This window comes from Catharus ustulatus, chromosome 12, assembly GCF_009819885.2.
Source record: "Catharus ustulatus isolate bCatUst1 chromosome 12, bCatUst1.pri.v2, whole genome shotgun sequence".
NCBI lineage: Eukaryota > Metazoa > Chordata > Aves > Passeriformes > Turdidae > Catharus > Catharus ustulatus.
In genome coordinates this window covers 17670024-17686899 of record NC_046232.1, presented here as the reverse complement: position 1 = coordinate 17686899, position 16876 = coordinate 17670024, and the positions used below count along the sequence as shown (strand labels likewise).

At 43.3% G+C, this 16876-nt stretch overlaps 1 protein-coding gene across 2 annotated transcripts in view; it reads left to right on the top strand.

The window, feature by feature from the left end:
- The window catches only part of IGF1R (insulin like growth factor 1 receptor), a 168938-nt gene that overhangs the window by 122114 nt on the left and 29948 nt on the right, over positions 1 to 16876 (top strand). For both annotated transcript variants that reach the window (XM_033070483.2, XM_033070482.2), the window contains exons 3-7: positions 4949 to 5261; positions 7662 to 7807; positions 9564 to 9708; positions 13810 to 14024; positions 15983 to 16109. In XM_033070483.2, the coding sequence (XP_032926374.1) occupies positions 4949 to 5261; positions 7662 to 7807; positions 9564 to 9708; positions 13810 to 14024; positions 15983 to 16109 (946 nt within the window). The remainder of the gene's footprint in view (positions 1 to 4948; positions 5262 to 7661; positions 7808 to 9563; positions 9709 to 13809; positions 14025 to 15982; positions 16110 to 16876) is intronic.

Genomic DNA, 16876 nt, shown 5'->3' with positions numbered 1-16876 from the left:
TGTATAAATTTATCCAAATATTTCACTGGTGGACACAACTCTACAAACTGGAGGTGTAACAGGGGAGGAGATATTTTCCAGGTCCTAGATCAGTGCTGGGCTGAACTGAACTATTGAGATCTGGCAGTTAATGTCAGAAGCTGCCAGACTTTGTGCCTTAACTATTAGAAAGTGATTCAACATGGCAGCATTTTTTGCCTTCAGGATTTTCACTGAATATGAGATTATGAGTTTTAGAGATGGGGGAACAGAAAAGAAAAAAATACACCATTGTTGATAAGCTGCTAATAGGTATTTCTGTGGCAATATAAAGATTTACACAACTGCTCTGAGTGGCCTCTTCAGTGCCTTGGAGATGACTTTTACCCATATTTCTGTGATCAGAACATGCTACTGCATGTATTTAATATGTATATTTCCTTTTATTCTGTACTTTTTGATTCCAGTCCTGACCATGAATCACTGGAACTGGATTTTCTGAGTAATGTCTCTCCAGTCTCTCTATTCTCACAGAATTTTGGGCAAAAGAAATCAGGTCTTGTATAGGCTGTTTGAGCATTTGAAGTCAGCTGTTTGAAAGACCGTACCAAAGTTTAGCCCATTAAAATGCAATATTTTTAAAATTCTGTCATGTAGAAGGATTAACATTCCAAAAGTGACTGTATTTTTCTGTCTTTGTGGATAAATATAGACAGCTAATTTTTTTCAGCAGTTGGCTAGGAGAAAACACTCCCTTCCTCCTCTGGTTGCTACTCAAGACGAGGCGCTTTTTTTTCCCCTGAAACATTATTTTATCCGAAGGATGCTCTAAAAAAGAGTATACAAATAAAAAAAACCCAACAAACCAAAGAAGGATCAAGTATCTTTTTACAAGGAGAGAAAGAATCTTTAAAAAATATTTATCCCACACTTGGCAACCTTTTGCTTGCCCGCATGTGACTGGCGCGGTGCCATCCTTGGCCGAGGCCGGCGCCTCCGCTTGCCAGGAGTCTTCCTCCTCTGGCTGCATTTGCACTCCCTGTGACTGATTGTTTATTCACCTGATTTTTCTGCTCCAGCATCGCTGAAGTCATGGCGTCTTGGAGATGATAAGAACACTTTGTCTGCCCAAACCGTACGATAGCCGTGATGTCAGCCCCGAGCCCTGGCGTGGTGCACGCTCCGCATAGCAGGGAGGGTTTGGATGTCACACAAACTTACTGCCACCTCCTCAGCCTCAGCCTGTCCAAAAGGCAACTGTCATCAATACACATGATTTGTTGCTTGCTTTTGAATTTTTTTTTTTCCCCCTTCCAGAGCTGTGTTTGAGGATTTCCAAACCTTGCTTTGTGTTTTGCAGTTCTGGTTTAGCATCTTGGGGGTTTTAATTGAGGATAATGAGTCTCTGAGTCAGATTCTCTTGGGGCTCCTCCTGTTTCTAAGATGTTTCTTGCATTTAGTTTTAAGGTGTCTCCTTGCTAAATGTCAAGCCTAAATCTGATTTGCTCAGTAAACAGGCATCTTGGAATGAAAAAATTTGCCTTTCTCTTCTTTTTTATCAGTGATCATAGTGTCTTAATAGTATTTGGGAAATCAGAATTTTTTGTTGACTGGGAAAACTCATTTGAAGAAACCAGAGAGAAGGTGAAGTATAGATGGACAGTCCAAGTTCTGTTGTTGGTTTTGCTACTGATACTCTTGTAGTGTCTTTCTCTGAAGATCTGACACTGCTTTCACTCCCTAAATGTAAATGGATGCTGTTCTAGTCAGCCTCCATCATCTCTTTATTAAAGTGCTTAAGGGTCTGCCCTTCTCCACGTCTTGCTTTGACTTCCTTCTCCCATGGCTGCCCTCCAAGGTCTCTGAAATTTTCCATTATTTTGGTATCTCCATGTGATGACAATTAAGCATTTTTTGCCCTTGGGCTTGTCAGCAAGGATTTGTTCAGGGGGTTGTTTTTTTTTGGTCTATATCGTCATCAACCTTCATGTTCCAAGGCACTGCTGTACCTGGCTGATAAATTCTGTCCCCAAATGTCAGCTCACTGTTTGCTCCTGTTTGTGTCTCTGATGTTCTTGCAGAATTAAGTCAACAAGTTACTGAGTGCATTGCAGGGCGCTTTTTTTGGCCAAAGTGTTTTGGAACCTGAGTTTTGCATGTTTTGGTACAAATCTAGGAGCCCAAGTAGCACAGTTTGGGAGGGTGGGGGGAGGATGGATGGGTCTGGACTGGGAGGTCAGCCAGTGATGTTTAGTAAGGTTTTAGGACAGGGATATCTGAGGGAGCTGGCGTGTAAGGCAGATAAGGCTTTTTTGTTGTTGATAATACATCCTACACACACACACACACACACAGAAGTTCTTGTTCTGCCTCTTCAAAGAAACAGGATACCCGTATTGTCTCCAGGCTGAAAACTCTGCCAACGTTAGCAAGAACAAGCAGAAAATAGGACTGAGGAAAAGGGGAGGTTGCTGAGCTTTTAAAAAATTATCTTTATAAAGTTTTCAAGAGTTCATGTTAAAATGGTTGTGATTAAAATATTGCTATAGTTTTGAAAATGTGTTTCACTGATGGCCTTTTTCATGTGAACTTGTGTATCCTTCTGTGCTCCAATTTATATTTCTGTAGACCAGAGTCAGCAGATTTACCAGGAGATACAGGGAATCCTATTTTTATAGCAGACTGCTCATGAATGGCAGAGGCATTAAGGGAATACAGGAGTCTTTCCCAGGAATGAAATAAACTTAATCTATGTTTATCCCAATACTTAGTACAGCGGTGTTTGTTTTCCAGCAAATTGTTCAGATGAAAACAAAAAAATCATGTATTTAATCAATACACCCAGTAATGAACTTTGTGGAGGCATGGGGTGGGGTGTGTGTGTTTTTTTTAGTAGGGCTTTGAACTGGAAATGTAGCTACCACATGAAATCTGAGTTCTGGCACCCACTCAGCACAGCAGTCCATCTGCTAGCAAGACACACTGAATTTTTATTTTTTTTTAAACCCTTACTAGTGCCAGATGCAAGTCTTGTGTACCTTAAGGGGAAAGGCAATTTGTGATGTCTTACTGGGCAGACTTCTTTTGCACTGGTGCAGATTAGTGTCCAAAAGAGAATACACACATGCATGTTTTATTTTGGTATATGGCTTTGGTGTATATGGCTTATTTCCTTTTCAAGACAAAAAAACACCATCTAGCATCTTCAGACAATGAATTATTTAGTAGTGATTGCCTCTGCATTCCTGCTCTTTGTAGTCTTACAGGCTCTGCAAAAATTTTCTTAATTTGGTTTTCATGTGAGAGTTGTGATGCTTGTGGTACCTGGGCAGGCACCAGCAGTGCTCATGGTCCCACCTCCTTGTTCTCAGTCTCCCCCCTATTCAAATATGCATCTATTTCAAAATAAGGTGATTAAAATTAATCAAGAGTCAATATAGAATCATTTTGATAAGAAATGCAAAATTCTTCTATGGCGTTTTGGCAAGTCCTTTTCAAGGTGGGCACTACTTAAAGCTGTCAGAAAATGTCTATAATCAAAAGTCAGTGTAAGATGTCAACATCCTGGATGCAGAGCTATGAGCAATGGGGGTTTTTGTGGTTTCTGGTTTGTTTTAGTGGGGGAATTGTTGTTGTTGTTGTTATTACTGTTATTGTGATTGCTTAACAGCAGTCCTTGAGCATTTTGTCCTGTGTCAGGATGGTGGAGTTCTGCTGAATGGGATTGTAAAAACTGGAAAGCCTGGATTTTATGGGAAGAGGGGGGCATTAAAACTTGAGGGTGTTTAGTCCTGCATTAAAACAACACCATAGCTGCAAACTGAGAGATAAATCACAATGAAGAACTTGAGAGATAAATCACAATGAAGAACTTAGGTGGAGTTCCATCAGCTGCTTCCATGGTCATTTTGGGATGTTAACTTCTGCTTTCTGCTGAAGTCTTTCAGTTTAAATGTCTGTGGTGCTCCTCTTGTGTCTCTCTGTAGTGGCACCACTGAAATCCTGCTGCTGTTACTGATACAGTGTTTTAGCTAAGTTAGAAAGTGGCAAACAGCTACTTAATGCAAACCAGATTTGCAATCTGTGTGTTTCCAGAGCCTCTGGCACAAGGCTCGTGTGGCTAAAAGGCCATAGAGTGCTGTAATCAAAATGCTGTTGTTACATAAATATAATGCTGCCACTTCTTTTGATCTAGCAGTGGTGAGCTCTGCTGCTGAGGATTCTGCTCTTTGTTCGTGTCTTCCAAGCTGAAACGCTTTCACATAAAACGAATGTCTCCATAAATTTGCACCCTGGGTTTTTTTTTCTCTTTCTTTCATATTTTGTTCTCTGAACCCAGAATTTGAGGATAAGGCAGAATTCTGTTATGCTCTTCAGGGGAAAATAGTAGCTCCATAATTCCTCGGTATTTGATGTGGATGATGATTTGATGCTTTATTAAACCGCATTTTGCTCACATAAGCAGCGTTGGGATGCTGCACTGGGGTCAGCCCAGCCATGTGTGCTGCAGTAGAGCAGTGCTTCCTTCTACAAGTGTAATTAAGTTGTTTTGAAGGAAGCTTGTTTTCTTGCCAATAAAAGACCAATTTGAAGTACAAATAGGAAAGGCAAGAAATGCTTAGAAAGACAATAAGTCAGCATGCCAAAAAAAAAGTCCATAATACTGGGGCTATGGACTAGGTTCCAGTACTGCCTGTTTCCATTATCCTTATGTTGATCTTGCTTTCAGCAGTTTTCTTTATTACTTACTTGGTTCATGTCATAAATTTGATCCGAGAAAAAGATACTTTCAGGCAACTAAAGCTGAGAAAACCAGAAATTTTTACAGTAGCGGGTTTGGTTTCTTTCCCAGAGATGCTCTGGAGCGCAGGGAACGAATCGCCGTAGAGCTGCACAGAGCAGAGTTTGTGCTTTAGTGCCGCTCCCCACGGCAGGTGTTGCTCATGCTGCCTTGCTTTGTGTCCTGCAGTGTGCCCCAGCTCGTGCGGGAAGCGAGCCTGCACAGACCAAAACGAGTGTTGCCACCCCGAGTGCCTGGGGAGCTGCACGGCGCCCGACAACAACACGGCGTGCGTGGCCTGCCGCAACTACTACTACGAGGGCGTGTGCCTGCCCACCTGTCCCCCCAACACCTACAAGTTCGAGGGCTGGCGCTGTGTCACCAGGGAGTTCTGCTCCAAGGTCCCCGCCACGGACGCCAGCGAGTACGAGAAGTTTGTGATTCACAACGACGAGTGCATGGCCGAGTGTCCCTCGGGCTTCATCCGCAACGGGAGCCAAAGGTAACGCTGGCTGTCCTCTGGGGGTTTGCCACTCCCTGTTCAGGGGCAGCTTGGGGTGAAAATTATTTGGGGTGGAGGGGGAATTGCAGTGGGGGATTGCGTGGCTTCCCGGTCGAAGCTGATTTTGGCCTTTCCGTGATGAACCCTCCTGATGGGTGTGTGTGGTTCTGTGCAGCTCTGGTGGTTCAGAAGGGCTGGAGGAGGCCATGCAGTGCAGAACCAGGTCTTCAAATGGAGTAACAAAACAAAAGTGAAGCCCAAGAACACAGTGATGCTCAAGGCTGGAGTTGGCTGATGACCATTATCACACAGAACAAACCATAGGAGTTACCTTGTCTTGCATATTATTTGCTTTATGTGTGCCTGCATTTTAGAAACATATATTCTTCAGTGTATTTAATTTAATTTCCCTTTTTTCGCTATTTCCAGGAGATAACAATGGTGTTTTAAAAGGAAGTAATCGTATAGATGATGACAAAAATAATGCACAATAGTAAGGATGTCACTCTCCTCCTGTTATTTAATTCTAACAGTTGGAGCAATGTTTGCTTGCAAACAGCCTTCATTGCCTACTGTCCCTTGGAAGTCATGGACTTTCAGCAAAGGATACTGTGCTAAAATTTGTAGTGCTTCAGTATTATGCTAAAAAGATGTCTTTGTAGGCTGCTGTGTTTTCTGGAAAGGTGATCGTGGTGATGCAGCAGTTGTGTGTCATCCAGCCGTTCCAGGCAGTCTCCAGCTGGCATTTGGATACAAGCAACTTAACACAGCCTTTGCCCAAATCCAGATATTCACCTGAGAAATGCAGCTTTTGTTATCTCCTGGAGCTTGTAGCAGCAGCTGTTTGAGCTGCTTACGCTGGAGTGCGTGGCCATCCTGTCTTATCTTGGTGTTGTGCTCTCTGCAGAGATTGAAAGGAGCTGTAACTCAAGGCCAGTGAATGTTCTGTTCCCCAGAGGTGCTGTTAACAAATAGCTGCAAATGGAAAGCATTTCCAGCATTCTTTGTACATTTAGTTGAAGCCTCTTTCTTGTGTCTGCAGCTTTTAGTGGTTTGTGGCAGGTTATAGAGCAGGATTTTGAAATAGGAGCTTACTACTTAGGAAAGGAGCTTCTTTCTGTTATGGTTTATGCATGGAAAACTGTTATCAATTTACATGTTTCTTTAAGCCTCAGAGAAAAGTGGGTTCACTTTTTTTTTTTTTTAAATAAATACTAGGCCCCTGTCCATCAGTGTTGTCAGCAGAAGCCTTTGTCTTTGGAGCTGGGTTTTTAAAATTTTTATTTTTCCGTCTCTAAAGTGGTATTAAGTGGAGTAAGTAATCATGAAATACCAAGTAAAATGCTAGAATAAATTGGAAAATAAAAATTACCTTGAATCAGGAAAGGCATCTACCAGGAGGAGTGATCAGGGGGTGTTGTACACTCGTGAAGTGTCCAACTTTGAGATGAATATGTAAGGAATATAACATGGAGCCTTTAAAAAGCTCCTACAGCCAAAGGCTGGTCTGTCTTGAGTTGCTTGAGTTTGGCTGCTAAAAATGCTCTGAGTGCCTGTGAGTATAAGAAGCAGAAACGAGCCTGTGTTTCAGTGTTGCCTCCCAGCTTCTGGCAATCTGGTTTCTCTGACTTTGGGGCTGTGTCTTCATGTTTCCATCTGTATCACCCATTTTGAACTTGCTAGACTGCTGGCCTTCCTCTTCCAATTCCTGTTGCCAATTAGTTGTCCTTGCATCAAGACACAATCTTCTGTTTCCTTAAACTTGCTGCTGTAATACCTCTTAAGCTGTAAGAAGTAGTGACTAATTGACTGCTCACTTTCTCCACATCCCTCCTGACTGTGTGCCCCCACAGTTGTCTTTCTGAGTTAAATGGCCAGGAACATGGAATTCCCTAGTGCTGAGCTTTAAATATTGGTTTATGGACATGGACACGGACAACTTTATAAGAATGTGAGCAGTATTTTCCCATATCCAGTTCTTGGCTGGCCTATTTTGTTGAGGTTGGGCTGGGATTAGCACAAAATCTCCCTGCACTCTGAGGCTGCCTTCATAAATGGGAGGGGTTCCTGGGAACAATTTAGTTGGAGTAGATGCACAGTTGTAAGGGCACTGGGTTTTACCTGAGGTGCCTTTGACTTTGGAAGGACCACAGAACCTTCCAGAAGCTGGCAGACCATGGGTATGGGTCCATTCAACCACTGGAGGAGGTACAATGCTCCAGCTTCTCTGGAGTGCAGCAGGCAAGTGTATCCTGAGCAAGCATGGCAGCTTTCCTTCTGGCATGGAGGATTTGCCTAAGCTTTAGAGGGAAATATCTTCCAAAATTCAACTCGAAGCCGTCTGTAGACTCAGAGTCACATATCGCTGTTTATTTTCAATGTCCCCCTCTTTCCTCACAGCATGTTCTGCAGCCCTTGTGAGGGACCTTGCCCCAAAATCTGTGAGGATGGAAAAACAAAGACCATTGACTCGGTCACATCAGCACAAATGTTGCAGGGATGCACAATTCTCAAGGGAAATCTGCTGATCAACATCCGCCGTGGAAGTAAGTGATCGCCCTCTCCTTCTGAACCCCTGATAAGGCTGCTTTTCACATTTTTCCTTCTGTCGTCAGCACAATGATAAGAACATTAAAAACTCAGCAAGCTGATTGCTTTCCAGGCCCAGAGCAGTGCTCCTGTTTGATTTGGCCCAGTGCAGCACCATCCTGCCCCAGGCGGGTGGGATGGCTGTTCTGCTCCCAGGGAATGCTGGTATTTTTGTCAGGTTTTTTGGCAGGACAAGGCCAGGATTAAGCAGTTAGACAAGCTGTGGTCACAAAGGAGTAATAAACACCCAAGAAGGTGGAAACATTGAAAATCCTTGCATCTGGGTAGGTAAATAACTTGTCACATGGCACTGTAAGACTGCAGGTCCTCTCTTTTTAAGGCAAGGTGTGGTGTTTGCTAGAACATGGAATCCAGAGTGCTGAGAGCTCTTATGAAGCCTAACGCTGCTGCTGGATGGTCAGCATTAGTGAGCTGGCCATCTCTGTCACATGTCTTGTACAAGCACTGGATTAAATTTGTCAGAGCAGTGATTCATCAGCCAGGGAGGTGTTGACAGTTGATGAGCTCTTAAAAGCCGAGTAAAAATTGCTGTTAGTTTTTATTGGACTTGTATGTCCCTATGGAAGATCTCTGTTGGTTTCATGAATAAGGTTGAAAGATTGGGATCTGTTTGATTCCCTGCCTCATGCTGAATGAAGGTTCTGGGGTTTAGTTACAGCAGCATGTGGATTTTTTAATTTGTTCTCCCACTGCTACAGGTACAAGATTCCCTTATGGGAGATGTTCCACTTACCTGGGGCAAGTGTGTGGGAATTTTTAAATTTTATTTAAGCATTATTTTAGAGTGCCAAAGAGCATCTGATTATTTGGTATGGGAACCAACCATTGATATGTGATAATTGGTCATCCTAGCCATCCATTAGGACTTTGGTGTGTTCATCACAGCAAACACATCCCAAAGCAGCTTCTCCCAAGTCCTTAAAAACTTTTCCTTGGAACTGCAGCATAATTTGGCAAGGTGATGGCACCAGGCAGTGGGGGTGGGCCAGGAGGTCAGGACAGCAAAGTTTGTGCTTGTGAAGGATGGGGTGCTGCAGCCCTGGGCAGGGACAGTTCATAGAGAGGAGGCAGTTCTGAAGAGTGGAGCTTCCTCTGCAGTAATTTTAATAATTCCTAATAGAAAGTCAGCTTCAGTGAGTTTCTGGAACATGTTTCATGGCAGGAGGATTTCCTGATGGTTTTATCTTTGCTGTTTCACCAACTGGTTCAGTTTTGTAGCTTTTCAGGTCATGGAAAGCAATGCTGAGGGCAGACTAGGAACATACCCTCTCCTCTCCATCTTCAGTCTCATTCTCTGTTTTCCAGTGGAGCTTTCTGCCTGAGCCTTGCTCCATACCCAAAGAGCAATTCCTTCTCATGGTGTGTACATTTACACAAGGGTCTTTTCATCCCTGCCAGAATGCTGGCTCGCCATTTGGTGCTGCCTTCAGAGTGCAATGCCCATGGAAATACCAGGTGTTCCAGTATGGAAAAGCAGGACTGGTTTCCCACTGTTACTCTGTGGCTTTATTTTGCCCTTCCACCATCTGGCTGCACAGGCAACTGTTCTGGGGGAGGAGCACCAGTGTCTCTCATTTTCAAAAGCAACAAGTACAAACATTTTCTTTTACTGAGCTAATACTGCACGAAGCAGAGTATCAGGCAAAGCTGTGAATTCTGTTAATGATAATGATTATCTTTTTCTCACTGTAGATAACATTGCCTCAGAACTGGAGAATTTCATGGGTCTGATTGAGACAGTAACAGGGTATGTGAAGATTCGTCATTCCCATGCACTGGTCTCCCTGTCTTTCCTGAAGAACCTGCGGTACATTCTGGGAGAGGAGCAGGTGGATGGGTAAGTGTTCAGATATTTGTGGATGCAATTTCACTTTAATAGAAAGCTGTGGAGAATAAGTCTCCTAAAAACCATTCACTTTCATTTATAGAATCTCCTCTCCTACTAATATTCAGCTTTTTTCTCCTCATGATCACCTCTGCACAGCATTGCTCGTTTGCATTACTGTCCAAATCAACATGTTAAATTGAGTATATTGCAAGTATTTTATGGTACCTTTGCTGTTGCTTTTCACTTCAGCTTCTTCTAGGTAGATTCTTTGCATCAATAAAGTGGTTTGGTTTTGTTCTTTTTGCTCTCTTTGAGAAAAAAGACTCTTCAGAAACAATTGGATTTCTTTGTAGTTACTGTTGGGTTTTAAAAGAGTTTTTTGGGGAAGTCAGCTGAAAGGAAATACAAATTTTACCGACCAGGGAGTGCAACTAACAGTACAAGTTGCAATTGTTTTCAACTCCCTGAAATGTTAGCACTGCATGGATTATCTACTGAGCATGCAAAAGACTGGTCAACAAGGAAAAGTTGATCCCTTGAAATGTTTGCTGTGGATTATATTGCTTCTATAATTACTCACCATGTGGTATTTATTGCTGTGCATAACTCCTGTTTTCCTATGATGGTAAAAGTTTGTCAAGGCAAAAGTGTGTGATGCTGAGATGTGGTAAGGATCCTTCAGCAAACTGTCTTGCTCTTTCTCTTCCCAAATTGAGTAGCCATCCCATGTTTCTGTGGAATAAATCAGTCCCCTCCATAATGACAGAGCTATTAAATGAAGAATTGAGGGAAATTGTGGAAGAAAAGGTAGTGTGAGAGTCATTGGAAAGGTTGCTTATGTCTGACATATGCCCTGACTGTATAAAGTTAAAGCACCAGGGATTCTTCAGAGCCTCCCTCTTTCTCTCAGGCTAGCCTTTGGTCAACCTTAAATTCTTAAAATTCCAGCATCTGACAGAGTGAGTGCAAGGGCAGCTCTCCCTGCTGTGTGCTCAGAGGAGCCCTGGGTCTCTGGAGAAGCTTGGTTCCAATGCAAATCCCATGGGATTGCCAGTGCCAGGCTGGGCTCCTTCAGCACAGACACTCCAGTTGTCTTTGCTTCTCTCCCCTCTCTCCCTCAACCTTTTTGAATTTGAGTTCAGCTTTGTGTCTCAGGTGGTGATTATGTCTGTGGTACCTTGTCTGTCAGCAAACAGATCTGAACTGAGGGGAAACAGGAGGTTTATCAGTCAGATTCCCAAACAGAGCACTAAATAGGTGCAGCTTTGAAGAAGAAAACAGGGCTGAGTAGGGAGGTAAAACTGATCTATGGTAGAGCTACTCGTGCTAAAATTCCCCTGTGATAGGAAATGACTGCAGTTACATACTAAGGGGCAGTCTCTCTGCTTGGAAAACACCTGGCATAATTCAGGCATTACCACAGTCTAAATAACATGTCCAAAAATACTTAGGTGGAAGTAGGCACCTGACAAGGAAGGACTGAGCCTGAACAATTACTTGGGCAGAACTGGGAAAAACAGGGAGTGGGATCTTAACCTGCAAAGCAGTGAGCTGCTGGAACAGGAGCTGTTTGTGCCAGCAGTGCCTTGGGGGGTGAGAGAGATGGTGACTTAAGGCCCATTATGATTGTTGTTCACTACATGACTGACCCCACAGCCACTGTCCTTTTATTTATGGAACTGAACTGACAAAACAGCACTTAGGTGTTCTTTGTTCCTTATTCAGTTCCTGCTGCTTACCTTGGTTATCACAGAAAGTGGAAAGTTTAGAGATAATATACTTTGTCTTTGGAGTTCTCATTGCCTCTTTTGGCAACCATGTCTGTAGTGAATGTGCTTCCACAGCAAGAAAATAATTCCTCCTTGCAAGTAGGGAAACTGAGATGGAGGTGTGCTGCCAGAGGGGTCTCGGTGTCTGTTGCAGTTTTGTTCCCTCACCTGGTGCTGACTCTGCTGGAGTCTGTGTGTTCACTGCTGTGTGCATGGATGGTGTGTGGGCAGCACATCCCTGAGCATCCCAGCTTGGGTGCTGGAAAATGAGCAGTTTGTGGCCTTCAGGAGATGGTGACTGAGGAGGAGTTTCAGTTGTGGCACTGACCTGCTCTGATGTTGTGTTTCAACCTCTGCAGCAAACTGGGGGACAGCCTGTAAAATCAAAACAACCTCCCCCCTGTTTTCTACACCATTTTGAGGCAGAGCCATCAGCTGTCAGGCCTGTTGGAAGGTGTGAACAGGATCTCTAGCTGTTGTGTGGTTCCTCACTGAGGAATTTATGGCTTGTTTTCCTGGGATCATTATTGTCAGGGTGTGGTGAATTCAGACTTCAGGAGAGCAGCAAGGCCTGATCTAACCACAGCATTCCAGCAGAGCAGGGTGGGTGGGGAGTGAATGACACCCTCCAGACCTGGGGTGACACCTGGCTGCAGTGCAGGCTCCCTTGGGGATGCTCCTCAGCTCAGTCCTCATTTTGGGGAGGTGGGTTCTGAACTGCCTGTGTGTGAGTGAAGTTTGGAAAAGGGAGTTGGGGAGTTTGTACACTGAGGTGTGAGGCTGGGTTTGTGTGGAGGTTTCAGAAGCTCGTAAGTTTAGCTTTTCAAACACTGAACTTCAGTAAGGTGCAGTAGTTTCAAATCAACACAAAATTTGGTGATTTTGTCAGATCCCACAGGCAGTTCAACATCGTTGTTCTCTCCTGGCAGAATGCATTTAAAGTGCAAACATGTCTCTGTTCCCTTGTTAACTGAGCACGTTCTTCTCAGTGTCTGAAGTGGTACCAGGTATATCAACTTCTTCAGAAATTAATGGGTAATTAAGGGACAGGTGGAAATAGGAGAAAATATGCTCTGCATTACAAGAAATGGCAAATCTGTGCAGATGGGAGCCAGAGTGCAGTTTTTGTTTTGGGTTGGGTAAGGGAGGAATTATTTAATTTTTAAATGGAGTAATTGATGGAAAACTACAAATGAATAATATTGCAGCTTTTTATGAGCCCTATGGCTTGTTTGCCACATTTCCCTGCAGAAACTCTGCAGTTAGAAGGGTTTGTAGAAAGCCCAGTGTAGCTGTGTTGACAGGGGCTGAGCAGTGTAAGATGGGCTTCATTGTGTTAATAGTGGATTTGTCTTGCTGTAGTTAATGATGGGGGAACTTCCCACCAGAGTGAAATAAATGCTGCCATGTGGTTATCTTGATTTAGGTTCAGACCTTTATCTCATTTCCCAGTGGTGCATTCCTGCCCCTGTTATCCCAAAGTATCAGAGTCCTTGCAGGTGTTGTCTTGCAGCTGATGTGGAGCCTACAGTCTTGCTTCTGCTGCATGTGGGTTTTTCTTCCACTTCAGCCCAATTGAGTAGTACCAGGAATTGCTTCATAATGTTTAATAGGGCTTTCATAATATTTAACAGGCCTTTTGCACACAACTTTGTATACAGTATCTGTGGAAATAAAGGATGTGCATGTTGTTCCAGGGCTGTGCTCAGGGAGTGGGCTCAGCACAGCTGCCTGTGTTTAGTTCTGTGCTCTGAAGTTGGATCCTGTGCAGTCAGTACAACTGCTTGCTGTTGGGTTTCCATGCACAGGTGCAACTGTACTTGGCACGATGTAGGAAATCTTTATTGGGCCAAGAGGTGGAACAGAGAGGCAAGGAAACCTCACTATGCAAACTCTTAGAGCTGCTTCTGTAAACATAAGCTAGAGCTGTTAATGACTGTTTTATTGTCAGAACTCCAGAAGGCTTTTGCTTCCATAAAGTATCTAAGGTTACTGCTTCCCATTTGCCACCAAATGGAAAATCCAGTGTAGAGACCTGCTGTTCAGAGGACATGGATTTATGTTCCTCATAGCAACTCCTATGCAATTCTTAAACACATGTTGGAGTGGGGTTTAGATGATGTGGTGTTACCTTGGAGCCCTGTGTCACACTCATTTCCCTGCCCCCTAAACATTCAGGGCTAACTGCTCCATGGGAAGGAAGAAAAGCCCTTTGCTGAACACCAGTTTAAAGTGAGAGGGAAAAATCAATGTTTCAAAATTTTCTTATATTAAGGTATTCTTTGTTGGAATGGACTGTGAATTAAAATGAGTATTTTTTTCTTCAAAATCTTCCTTCTAGGAATTATTCCTTCTACGTGCTTGACAACCACAATCTTCAGCAGCTGTGGGACTGGAACCATCATAACTTGACAATCAGTGAGGGGAAGATGTACTTTGCATTTAATCCTAAACTGTGTGTTTCTGAGATTTACCGTATGGAGGAGGTTTCAGGAACCAAGGGACGACAGAGCAAAGGAGATATAAATCCAAGGAACAATGGGGAGAGAGCCTCTTGTAAGTAAACAAACAAAAAAATCTCAGTGCCAACTGCACAGGAGGGTGTCACAAGAACAAACCCAACGTGCTGACATGTTGCTGACCATTGCAATATGTAGAGGTTAGAGTTTGCAGGAGGCTTTCAGCCCTTCTGCTTGTTCAGGCTTTAAGCTGTAGCTGTGAAGGTACCTTTGCATGAATGGAAAATGATGTGGTTACACAGTCCCTATCTCATCTGTAAAACCCACTTGTAGAAGATGACTTCTTCCCAAATCCCCTGTTTTGTGACAGCAGCAGCAGATAACAATGGGAGCATACCTGGGAAATGAGAAATGAAATCCAGTAGTTTGGTGTATCCAACAAAGAGCAATTTCTCACTCTCTTTTGTAACTGTGCATCATTATAGGTGTTTTCCTCTCTCTGATACTTACTCTTTCTTGATACTGAGGAAGGTGCTGAATAACAAACAATTCCATAGACACCAAAACGAACTGTTTCTGTTACATTCAGCTTCATTTAAGCTCCTGACAAATATTGTACCTGTTGTTTCAAACTTAGTTTGTTCTGCTTCATTTTCAAATTACTTGCTTTTGAATTGAGAACACTTTCTGATGTTCTGCAGTATTTCTAAGCCTGAGTGTATCTGCATTTAATTTTGGATTCTGCAATGGTCAGAATTGTTGGAAAGTCCTTTCTTGGCTTTGGTGGTCTGCACATCAGGTCTCCAGGTGTAACAGCACATTCAAAAGCACTCTCTCTTCTAGGAAATAAGAATGCCTACAAGTTTCACCTCAAACCCTTAAAACTGACAGTGCATTTTTCCCCTGGTTGGTTTGTGGTGTTTTTGGAGCTGAGTAAACTAGAAAGGATCTTGTGTATAAGTCAAGTCCCCTTGTTGTGGATGGTGCTTACAGAACTGGGACACGTAGCCTGCTGAATGTCTTTGGGCGCGATGCAGACATGCAGATGGCCCAGATCCTTGCTCTAAGCACCCTCCATTCTTTGCACACTGAATAGAGCAAAGCCTTGCAGTCCTGGAGGAGTTACAGACACACAGCCAGGCCTTACTACCACTGAGGCCAGTGCCAGCCGCTGCCTGCTTTTTTAAGAAACCAGTACAGAAAGCTTTCTGACTCTGAGAAGGGCAAAAGAATCAACAAAAGCTCAACTGCCTTTGCAAAGATAGCACCAACAGTGCCAGTGTACACGAGGGTGAAAACCTCTTTATTTTCAGAGCTTCTGTGGAACATTAGAAACTAGCTCACAGTTGACAGAACACAATTTCTTCATCCAAGAATTAAGTTTTTAAAATGCTATTTTGTTTTGGGTTGGAAAGCTCAGTGAGTTGGTAGTGGGAAGCCATTCATTTCAAAGCTGTGGGCTTCCATCCAGGTCTGTTCAGAAGAGTAGCTGGAAGCTGCTGCCATCAAATGGTTGTGCCGTATATGAACTGAGTTTTGGAGTTCTTGGTCCAGCCTCTGATGAATAGGAATGTAAACTCCTTTGTCTTTTCCATGTTGTTCAGTCTCCAGAAAAACAAATGGTAGTTGTCAAAAGTTGTCCTGGAGAGTGAGCACACAGAGGCCAGTGGCTGCTCCGCACGTGCTTTGGAGCTGGATGATGAATTTACTGCTTCCAAAAGCAGTCCTGTGGATAAACAGCACTTCCATCCCTCGCTCAGGGAGAGTCTGAAGTAGTTTTCAAGAGCTTTCTGATGATGTGTTAAAGGAAAATCCGCTTCAAAAAATTAATAAGTGGCTCAAGCATGTTTTAAACTGATTACCAAGGTCACTGCTTAAGCACTCAAATGCAGTAGGAGGAAAGAAGAAGCTCTGCAGAGAAAGGCTGTTGGTATCCCGTGGTGCCATAGGTGCTCCTGGAAAGGCTCATTAGCTAAAACTGAAATCTAAGAAGCAAAAAACACTGACAGGTGATGTGATACCAACTCTGGCATGTCCTGTCCTTTTGTATTGCAGGTGAAAGCAAAATTCTGCATTTTGTTTCCAACACGACGCTCAAGAATCGGATTAAGCTGACATGGGAGCGGTATCGCCCTCCGGATTACAGAGACCTCATCAGCTTCACTGTTTACTACAAAGAGGCGTAAGTAGATGTCAGAGATGAGCCAGGGCAGCCCAAGGGAGAGCAGATGATTCTGTTTCTATTATGGGATGGCTCATTGAGTTTGTGCATCCTCAAGTCCTGCTTCAGTTCTGATTCTTTCCTTGGTGGAGCACAAGCCTCCTTTAGAAAGAGGATGGGTTTGAATGAGTCCTACAAATGGATTGCAATTCCATCAGGAAGTTTTAAATTTGGAAAAGGAGAAAGGTGGATGGCTTGGCTCTTCTCAGGGGTCTGATTTGGAGCTCCTCCTAAGTTGTCATGATTACTGAGATATTTTCTCTCTCTAGTCAAAGTACTGACTAGAGAGCATTCCAGGTCAGGAGTTTGCCCTGCCACCTGGATACTTATTTGCTCAGGATTTGGGGTTGTTTAGACTACCCAGCTTTGCTCATTTCCTGCATTAATATCTCTTGATAATGAAGGTGTGGGGCAGTTACTGGAGAAATCCAAATTACTTGGGAGATGTCTCTACATACCCTTCTAATGGCTCAGATTTAAAATAATAAAAAGCCCAAATGAGCACAAAAATAACTCTCTAAGCAGTCTGGAGGTGTGAAAGGGAGGTTTGGAATGCTGGTAATGAGACATGGAAGCACAAATGGTTCATGTCCAGCATCACTTGAAAAAGATCATTGTGACATTCTACAGTGAAACCAGTGCTGGCAAGTGTACAGATATTAATAACAAGAGTTTGTATGCTCTTGCACCAATGTTACAACTTTTGAAAAGTAGAGCTATATAAATGT